Raw genomic sequence first — 10,745 nt, forward strand, 5'->3', positions numbered from 1 at the left:
CAAATCAGAAATCTGTGTTTAATAATTTTTTTGCATTGAATCATTCTGGGATGTTGGCTGACATTTAGTGTCAGAACAGAGTTATGTGACGCACAGAACTCTGTTCTGTGACTTGCCAAACTGAGAATTATACTATAGTGACATCAATTCAATTCAATTCAGTATATTTTGTACAACCCATTATCACAAATTACAAATTTACCCCAGAGGGCTTTACAATCTGTACACATAGACATCCCTGAGGACCTCACATCGGATCAGAAAACACTCCCAAGAAATAGAAAAAAAACATTCATATAGGGAAAGAAGTGAAGAAACCTTCAGGAGAGCAACAGAGGAGGATCCCTCTCCAGGATGGACAGGTGCAATCACACTCACAGAGTTTATAAATAGAGTCCAATTACATTCTTTAAACACTCAATATGTTTGTGTTGAGTCCACTGATTGGTCACGACCAAATCAAAAGGTTTTAAACATCCGATTGGCTGCACTGTGCCGTCCCACCGCCAGGTGTCGCTCAAGCTTAATCTTTGCTGCAGATCAGGTCCAGACGAAACCTTCTCATGTCGGTGTGTCCTGATACAATTCATTTTGTATAGCCCAAAATCACAACTTATACATAACAGAGGGCTGTGCAGTCTGTACACATATCTATCCCGGGACCTCACATCAGGTCAGGGAAACCCCCCCAAAAAACCGTGAGATGACTTCAGACCTATAGGTTCTGTCTGAATACAGTGCAGTTCTTAGAGTATGAGTTCTAAAAATGTGGCATATAACCTCAGTATAAACACACATATGGTGCTTTTAAGATATGCCAACTTTATTATCATTTGGCATTTAAGGGGTTATACATCTTGAGATAATAAAAGCATTCATAACTATGGCTCTGGGCCCATGTTAACCATACCGGCTATATATATATATATATATATATATATATATATATATATGTGTGTGTGTGTGTGTGTGTGTGAAATCTTCAAGAGGATATATTCAGAGGTCATTTACCTCATATACAAAACTCTTGAAAAAGAAAGCTTGTCAAGTAAAAGTGAAAGTAAAAGTCCTCATTATGAAGTAGAATAGTGTTATGTCATACATGTATCTGTTACTGAGGTATTAACATATAAGAAGCATCGTATTGTTGTATTCAGCCATGGTGGAGCTTTTCTGCATGTCGTGTAGATAAACCTCTCAGTGTGTTTATTCAAGCTGATCACTTTTTATAAATGCTAGATATTAATTTGTGATCAATAAGTGATCATATGAGGAAGTAGAAGAAAAATAGTTGCAGCCCAGTTGTTTCTTTCCACCACTGCTGTGAATATGATGCATTCAATGAGCATCAATTTAATATCACGGAAACAACCGAGTCCTGGAAGCCTCCAGTCAGTCTGCCTGGTGATACCGTCTGAAGGGTCATGATTATTAATATCTCTGTATTACGCCTCTCTCTCGCTGGCGAGTGACACATGAGTTGTTTACAAACATACTGTTACGATGGAGTCGCCAGGGGACTGTAACTTCAACCGCGAACACTTTTATTGGGCACTGGGAACACTCGCGCGCGCGCACGCGCTCACACGCGCACCCGCCCTCCCCTCGCCACGCCCCCTCTGAGCAGGGCTCATTAAAAGGCGGCAGTCCTCAGGCTGGAGGGTTAGTTCAAGACCTTTTGTACACAGGAGGACAGAGCGGGACTTTACACGCAGGGACAACAATATATACAAATATATATATAACAGATTTTGGATCATCTTAAATCTGATTACTGGAATAATGAAGTCTCCAAAACTCAAACCTAAAGGTAAATATAAGTTGTTTTTCCTATTCTGTATGTTTATTTATTTGTTATAAATATAATACAAACTTGCTTATTGCTGTTTGCTTTTACTTTCACTCTATAGGAAGTATTTAAGTAGCCCACCATATTCCAACAGGGAATCATTAATGTGTTATATATAATACCTTTCACGTAGTTTTCTAGTCATATTGTTATAATATTATGCTCCATTGCCACAGTCTGGGGTTTATTGTCAGCCTCCGACGCAGCTCAAACCCTCTTAAATAAAAAGTGCTGAATGTTTCTGTGCTCTTCTCTCTCGTGTCGCAGCGAGGTTCGTCAACGAGGAGGACCTGGACGACGTGCTGTGCGAGTTCGACGCGGTGATGGAGGACTTCACGTCGCCGGTGGAGAAGCGACACTTCCGGTACGACGAGCACCTGAAGGCGATGAAGAGGAGGAGCAGCGCCAGCGTCAGCGACAGCGGCATCAGCGACTCCGAGAGTGAGTCCGGGGCTGCTGTGCGTGTGCGTGTATGTAGGCGTGTGTGTGTGCGTACGTATTCAGCACTTGTGTGATTTCAGCTCTTGTTTTCCACATATATATATATATATATATAGATATATATATATAGATATGCTTATATATATAGATATGCACATACACTACCGTTCAAAAGTTTGGGGTCATCCAGACAATTTCGTGTCTTCCATGAAAACTCACTTTTATTTGTCAAATGAATTGAAAATTGAATAGAAAATATAGTCAAGACATTGACAAGGTTAGAAATAATGATTAATATTTGAAGTATTAATTTTGTTCTTCAAACTTCAAGCTCAAAGGAAGGCCAGTTGTATAGCTTATATCACCAGCATAACTGTTTTCAGCTGTGCTAACATAATTGCACGGGTTTTCTAATCATCCTTTAGTCTTCTAAGGCGATTAGCAAACACAATGTACCATTAGAACACTGGAGTGATAGTTGATGGAAATGGGCCTCTATACACCTCTGGAGATATTTCATTAGAAACCAGACGTTTCCACCTTGAATAGTCATTTACCACATTAACAATGTATAGTGTGTATTTTTGATTAATGTTATCTTTATTGAAAAAACAGTGCTTTTCTTTGAAAAATAAAGACATTTCTAAGTGGCCCCAAACTTTTTAACAGTAGTGTATATATATAAGCAAATATATATATTTATATATATGGTGGACACGTGCTGAATACGTACGCACGCACACACACGTATGTGCTTATATATATATGGTGGAAAACAAGAGCCCACCGGGAGAGGACGGACAATGCTCCCCATACAATTACGAGGAAGCCGCATAGAGAGAGAGAGAGAAGGCAAGAGAGGAAAAGAGTAAGGGAGAGAGAGAGAGAAGGAGAGTGAGAGTGAGAGTGAGAGTGAGAGAGATCCTTGATCCCGGTCCAGAGATGTGGGCATCAGATGAAGCGCCCGCTGCGTGTTTGGCACAGCCATGCCCACATTGTGGCTCCTTATCTAAAGTTTCACTGTCATACTATTATTGTTTCACTCGAACAGTGTTTCAAAAGTCTGCCTCAGCCAGCTGGAGAGCTCTGGCCTCTGGCAGCCCTCTTACCACAATGTGACATCGCTCTCCTACGCTGGCACACTGAGAACACGCAAAAAGAAGTGCTTCAGGGTTCCCCCGTGTGCAGAGGTAGTTTCCCAGACACGCACGACTGGTGTTGGAGCTCCACTGTGAAGACATGGAAATATCTTTCTACAGTCTTCGGGCTTCTGGAGAGGAAGCATGCAGGATTCCAGAGAGATCAGGCACGATCGCTAGACACCAATTTGCGTAATGACTTTGGGTTCCGGTGGTTCTGCCAAAGCATCACCGCTGGGCTCACTGACCCAGCCCCCGCGAATGGCACGACCACATAAACCAGCGAGGATGAGCTCGTCGACTTGCTCGAGGGATCAGATTCCCGCGTGAGCCCCGTCCTCTCCGTGGCGGTCAAATGAAGGGGGACCCGTCCCGCACTGGGGGGGCGGCGGCCTATTGTGTGGCGTCCTGATGGATGGACGTGCAGATAAAGACACAAACTGGGCCGGGTCCTCTCCATCCACGTGTGAGTGAGGGGCAGCGACGGAGAGAAAGATGAACACCACTGAATATATGTGCACATGAATGAACAGAGAATTGAGAGGGAGTTGTGTGTGTGTGTGGCGACTCCTATCTCCCGCTGTGTGTTCAGCGCTGAGTGGTACGGGTCAGAAAGAGAGGGAGCCACTAAGTGGTCGACATCGGAGACGCCGTCGAGGTCCGCTGGAGAGAGCTGCCTCATCTGCTTCTTGTAAAACACACTGACTTCAAATTTGCTCGCATAGCTCGGACAGGGAGGTTGATAGTTTTTAGCAAGAAGAAGAAGAAGAAGAAGAAGAAGCTTTTAGTGAATGAGGAATACCTCAATTGTAGGTGCAGGAAGTCTCTACTTTCCTCTCTCTCTTCCTCCATTTCTAATATGGATTTGGCAGATTCAAAGGGGCCGTTATATCCTTTATGTAACCGTATGAGAGCTAAATGTTGCTCAAGGGCAGAGGACGAGTTGAAAGACTTCAGAGACCTCCCTGCTCGAGGCAACCTATTCACCGGGGAAAAGAGTGAACGTCCGAGCTAATGGAGTCGGTCTCCATGTTGTTTTGTTTCCTCTCTTTCGGCAGGTGCCGAATCGCTCAACAGAAACAGCTTCAGCTTCAGCGACGAGAGGCTGAACTCCCCCGCCGCCCACTCGCCCCCTCTGATGTCACCAAAACGTGAGCTGCACTCCTCATGCACAAACCCCAGAGTACATTTGAAATGACATAATGTTGTCACTGCGATGCGAGACGGCAGAGAGGCGTCACGTGACTCTTATTCGCCGTCTCATGATGTGCGATTGACGGCTGTGTCTCTTTCTTTCCCTCGCAGCCAAACTCGGCGACACTAAAGAGCTGGAAGACTTCATCGCCGACCTCGACAGGACATTGGAGAGTAAGTGCTAATGCGGCCTCGAAGGTCAGAACCCCCGGTGAACCGGGCCGGGCGCCGGGGCCGCCGCGCTAGCCGGGATTAACCGGAGCGCTCGTTCCCTATGTCGGCTATGCTGACGACCACTCGTAAAGTGACTCTGGGGGTCGCTCCCCTCGGGTTTCTAAGAAACAAGGATGTGTCGGGACCACCGAGGAGGCGGGGCCGTCCCGTGTGGGGCCTCTGGGGTCACGCTGGTGGGGGGGGGGGCGTGTCCCTTTTCACCCGTCAGTCAACTTTGAAGAAAGCGCCGCGACCGACGCTGCGCGGCACGGCCGGCTGAACTTTGTCCCGCCCCTTTTTTTTTGTACCCGGAGCTGTGGCACGTGCACACGCACGAGGCCGTAACCCGAGATGGCAATAGGGCGCTTAGCAAGCTCGAGCGCAACGTCACGGGCCGGAGGGCCAACGCGGCCGATCTCGAAACCTCTTCTCGACTACGAGGCTGTTGGGGGTTTCAACTTGCCACGCGAGTATCAGGAATGTGCGCCGGTGCAAAACCCTGGATGGAACTTCCAACCGTACACATGCTCGGAGTGGAATGAGACAAGAAGTCCTGTAGCCGGGTTCCTTCCTCCCCGCTCTGTTCTTTGTGGGGCGTTGCTGGATTTCGGGGCCGCTGAATGTCCGTCTTTCGCAGCCCGCAGGGTCCTGTCCAGTCATCCTGCAAATATGCTGGACGTAGGAGGATGACGCGTTTACCAGGGGGGCCACCGGTGTTTTTACGATGGCCGGCCCCGTAAAACAGGACGTCCGCCGCTCTGAGAATAGAGCCGGCAGCCCGTGGAGTCCGGTTCTAATCATGTCCGTCTGTCTCCGTCTCTTCTCAGGCATGTGACAGAGAGGCCTGCAGTCGTCTTGGAGCGTAGCCAGGTGGGAGGGGGTGGATGTCTGGACTCCCCCCCCATGAGCAGCTAACACGAGTCCGGCTCCGACACAGAAAACCACCCAACAGGATACAGCTGGACTTCCCAGTGGCTCCACCGCGGCATCAGGTCTAGCCAGCACCCTCCTAAAGTTAACCCGGCTACTGACTCCTGGCTTCTGGACCGCGAGCCGGGTCCAAATTTGCATTTGCAAGGGAACCTGAGGACAAGAATACTTCAGCAGCAAACATGTAATGAACATGTCGCGAGGACGTGGAATATGTGCTGCGAAGAGTCACTGGAACATTTATTCTCCGATTCAAAAGAATCGCCCCGCCCCACAGAGCAGGTTACACTCCCTCAAACTACTTGAGCTGGAAGAGTATTTAAACATGGCTTTTTATAATAGAAATATATTAGACATTTTATAGAGCTTCTTATTGTAAATTGATCAGTCTTTTTTTTTGGGGGGGGAGAATATATTTTTATATCTTATGTAAATAATAAAAGCTTTGAATTTTATTGGCCTGGGTATTAACAGGATAGTCGGATTAGGATTTGATACTCGTTGACTGGAATAAAGTTGGTTACACGCTCAAATGTGAACTGAAAACTTAATCCCTGAGGTAAAAAACAACAACTGGATAGCTATATACATGTATTTAATACAGCTAATGCTTCCCGGATATGATATTAAAGAATAAAATATTGTTCTTTTCGTAGAAGTGGCTCCTCTCTTTTTTCTTTTACTGTCATTTTCTCTGAGCTTCTGTCCGGTTCAGTGATCTGAACGTAATGTGCAGCTCTGTCTAGCTTTATAATCTCTATATTTATTCACAGGCTCACTTTTCAACCTTTTTAATATGAATCCTGCTCCAGAAAATACGATCTAAAGTGAAATTCAATAACATATTTCACATCCAACATTCATCTTTTTCATAAAGTCCCGATATATCTTCTAAAATCAAATCACACAAGAAAGTATTGATTTCCTCCGGAGGCCGCGTGGAGCTGCTGACTGGCTGAATTGGAGCGGTAACGCAGTGGGAATCTGAATGACAGCTGGCTCCCCGCCGCCTCTTCCTCAACCCTCCAACGCCACTTGCCCAGTGTGCGCTTCTCCGCGTTTCATTGCTGATTTCCCTCTGAAACGGTGCTGTGAACACATTAAACTGGTCGTAAAAATGAGGCATTCCAGAATAATGTGTGCAGTCGTGTGCTGTCGTCCAACAAAGAGAAAGACGGACCGAAATGGACGACATGAAAACGCGTAGAAGGAGGTGGGTCCTTCACTTCGTCCCAACATTATCATTACAGTATTACTAACACGCACTGAAACAGACATTACATCTCCTCCCTTCTGTGCTCATTAATCAACCACTCAACAAAGCACGGACGTACGTATCTTCTGTAGCAACAGGGTCTATTTCCAGAGGTGGAGGGGGACAGGAGGGTGCCACCCCCTTTTACCCCGGCCCGGCAGCAGGTGTGGCTGAAGTGATCTTGTGTCTGAGGCACCGCTGCGTCTGCTGACCACCGGCGGTCAAAGGTCACTAACCATGTGCAGATATGCTTCTGGTCGGATGGTAACAGTGCAGCAGGTGCAGACGGACTCGGGTCCACAATCACACGGAGACCGCTCTGTTGCACGTACTAAAAGGAACACGCAGCCATTCAGAAACACGGCTGCGTAACGTTTGGCTGCGTTCGAGAGGCAGATTGGAGAAAAGGAATGGTCAAAATGTGTGCAAATGAGGCCGAGACATCCTGACCTTTAGCGCCTCGTATGCCGAGAAACTAGAAATGATCGTTCCTACTTCCCACAATGCAACTCACTTCCAGCTTGGTAAATGCAGTCCTTCAAACCTCACGCTACAAGTTAGTAACACAGGTTTTCTCAGGTGATACATTCTTTGTCTGCAGGTTGAGACAACCCAGCGCCATGACATCACCAGGGTTATTTCCTCGGCCACAAAAGACAACGCACAACAGTTTGGGGGGTTTCTGCTTGTGGCCAGTAAAAGGACATCATGCCCCTCCTTTCTTTCAGACACTGACTGATTGCATCTGAGCCAATTGGTGCTGCGGCCTTTGATTTGATTTCCTCTGAAGTCCGTATGAAGGGAGTGTTTCTCACAGCTGTGCGTGGCTGCTGTTCACAGTCAGCGCCTCCAGCCAGAACCACTATCCATGCATGCTGGACGGTTAATCCGATGGCAGGAAGCTGGCATGGAGACAGCCGCCTCCGTGTTGTTTCTTCAGTGCTGTTGGCAGAGGGGAAGCTGTGGGCACTATCACCTATCTGCACTGTTCTGCACCACGGATCAGCCGGCACTGATCTGAGAGACGTGTTGACACAACAAGACCCCCCCCCACACACACACACACACGCCCCACCCTGAGGGCAGCGGGTGGGCTTGGGATTGGGAGCAATCGTACGTCTAAGGAAAGCTAAGGCGAACGAAGGGATGGGTGGAGAAATGGACGGAGAAAGGCGAACACACCCAAGTCCTTGCATCCGCGTGTCGGTCTCTACATCGCGACGGATTCCTACGGGAGGCCCCTCGAAACTGCTGAAGCGGTCGCTCTATGAATAGGCCGGGCGGAGACACCCAGATGTGCGTCCACATCACAAAGAGACAGAAATACGCAGAGCCAAATGTCAGGTTCAGCTTTCAAACCGGGTCTTCACATCCCTGGTGTCCAGATGTCCCACAGAGAGGGAGCTTTAATGAGCGTGCACGCATGGATGTGGGTCTCTTGTGATGTCATTGCATTTGTAGATATACAGTATCTACTGTATGTGTGCACATGTGTAAGTGTTCATTGAGGTATGGAGAGTAGTGTGTGTGTGTGTGTGTGTGTGTGGGTATCTGTGTCGGTGTATCAGCATTTCTGCACCTGTTGCCCATCTTTGAGTGTGTGTGTGTGTGTGTGTGTGTGTGTGTGTGTGTGTGTGTGTGACTCCTGCTCTGTCCGGGAGGTGTTTGCATGTTCCATTGGTGCTCATGAGGCTTCTTCCTTCCGCATTATGATTTTCCTCTATCAGTCAAAAGGCAGGAAAGTTGAGTGAACAGATGATTTAATTTGTACAAATGTGTGAATATGATCCTATGAGAATGTTTACAAAGCTTTTTCAGTGAAGTTGTGACGGTTCCCTATAGCGCCTCTCTCTCTCTCTAGAAGAGAAGAAGAAGCAAGATTTTTAACGTCATTTTGAAAGGCATTTTTAAACGGTATCATTTCAATATGTTGTTTCCAGAGAGGTGGGCACTACCTCACTGGAAACCACATATTGAAATGAACTAAACTGGGGACAGGTCTGAATGTTGAGTAAAGGCTTCATATGAACAGACAGCAGCTTGCACCAAGGACTTCTTAACTCATTCCCTGACGATGACACGCTTTCATCTTCATGTCATGGATCAAGACTCACTCAAATGAGGGCTGACAGGCAGGTTTAGCCGTCATGGACGTGATTTCTATTGCCTCTCCCTGACCTCATGCAGTCCCTGAAATTGCACCTTCATTACGGTTTCCATCATCACTATCAGATTGACTTATCTATGACCTGACTGACTACGTGTCTGATTCTGCACTGGAGCGGCTGTATTACCCATAACACCCCTAACACTATCTTAAAATGTTTTTAAAAAACAATGGAGGATTAAGTACTAAATGGTTTGTATATGCTACTGCTAATTAAAGACACGTGTGTCTGTGTTCATGTCTTACAACATATGACTAATATTAATTTGGTACTGGCATGATGACATTTTGCCTCATCTGCACACTGTTTAAAGTAGGCAGAGGCCACACACACACAGACACACACACACACACACACACACACAGACACACAATGTGTGGGTGTGTTGGAGCTGACAGAGCAGTGGATTTACTGCTGAGGAAGTCCATGCAGCTGAACAGAAAGCTCAGTAGCAGGTGCCAGATGGTTTGGACTCGTTCCTACAGTGAAACACATGACACGTGACTGTTTAGCTGGTATTTGGTAACTAAGAAAACATTTAAAATATGTACACTGAAAAAAAATGAAATAAAGATTACAATTTTAAAACTGGAGAAAAAAAAACTTAAACACAGGGTGTTATCGGGGCTCCACAAAATAGGCAACAACAAAAATCCTCAGTTATAATAATTATAATGCCGATATTATTTCAGTCTAGAAATATTAGGCACCTTTTAGGCATGTATATCACGAGACGAAGTGTCCTCTTTTTCACAAACTCAAATCTGGTCACCCTATGTTATGACAACATAATTAGGTACATTTATGACTGGGCGGTCAAATGTGGGCGGTTGTGGTCGAGTGAATCAGCAATTAAATGCAGGGTTGATGTCCTCATACATGCTCAATAGGCCATTCAGAGCATTTGTTGCCTCAGCATTATGGAAGCTAAGGCGGTAGCCGCCAGCTCGCAGGGCTGACAGAGCCAACAGTGTGAGCCTGAGGTGAAAAACCCAGCGTCATATTAAAGTTTTCCGAAACACAGATGAAGGCAACGCTCCGTGAGATATATTCATCACATTTATTTTGCCATTCATTTGTGCCGTTGTCGTATTACTCGAGTGGAGCACCGTTGCGACTGACGGGAAGATGTCGGAAGGCGTTGGGAAGCGGGGCAGTGATGTCACTGGGCTTCGAGCCAATGCTCATCAGCCAGTGGACGTCTTTATGGGAGGAGAAATATGCAACATTTTGTTGTTAAACGTTGGCATTACTCCTTTATTTTTCAGTCAACAGTTGTGAGAAACGCCTGCAGCAGAGTAAGGGACGGAAAGACGGAGACACAGTTCAATGTTTATATGAAGATACAAACACTCAAATGTAATGCATGTTGCATTAGGAGCAGCCTAAGTGTGTACAGTATGAACCCACTATGCGGTGGACCAAAACCTGGCCACCTCAATTCCAACGAGTCACGTGTGGCCCAGTGGCCGGTCCGCAGACAGACTCTGAGTCAGCGTGTGCGGCAACAAACTGATGATGAGTCACTGAGAACTGCTCGCATGTACAGTGCATCC

The 10,745-nt window shown here is 46.5% G+C and overlaps 1 protein-coding gene across 1 annotated transcript; it reads left to right on the plus strand.

Annotated features, from left to right (window-relative positions):
* Positions 1-1,671: 1,671 nt before the first annotated feature.
* rgcc (regulator of cell cycle) lies at positions 1,672-5,953 on the plus strand. The gene is made up of 5 exons (XM_056430671.1): positions 1,672-1,810; positions 2,117-2,290; positions 4,488-4,580; positions 4,735-4,797; positions 5,664-5,953. Exons 1-5 carry the CDS (start codon positions 1,783-1,785, stop codon positions 5,669-5,671), a joined length of 366 nt encoding a protein of 121 aa, XP_056286646.1. The 5' UTR covers positions 1,672-1,782; the 3' UTR covers positions 5,672-5,953.
* The last annotated feature ends 4,792 nt before the right edge of the window (positions 5,954-10,745 follow it).

The sequence above is a fragment of the Pseudoliparis swirei genome, chromosome 2, assembly GCF_029220125.1.
Source record: "Pseudoliparis swirei isolate HS2019 ecotype Mariana Trench chromosome 2, NWPU_hadal_v1, whole genome shotgun sequence".
NCBI lineage: Eukaryota > Metazoa > Chordata > Actinopteri > Perciformes > Liparidae > Pseudoliparis > Pseudoliparis swirei.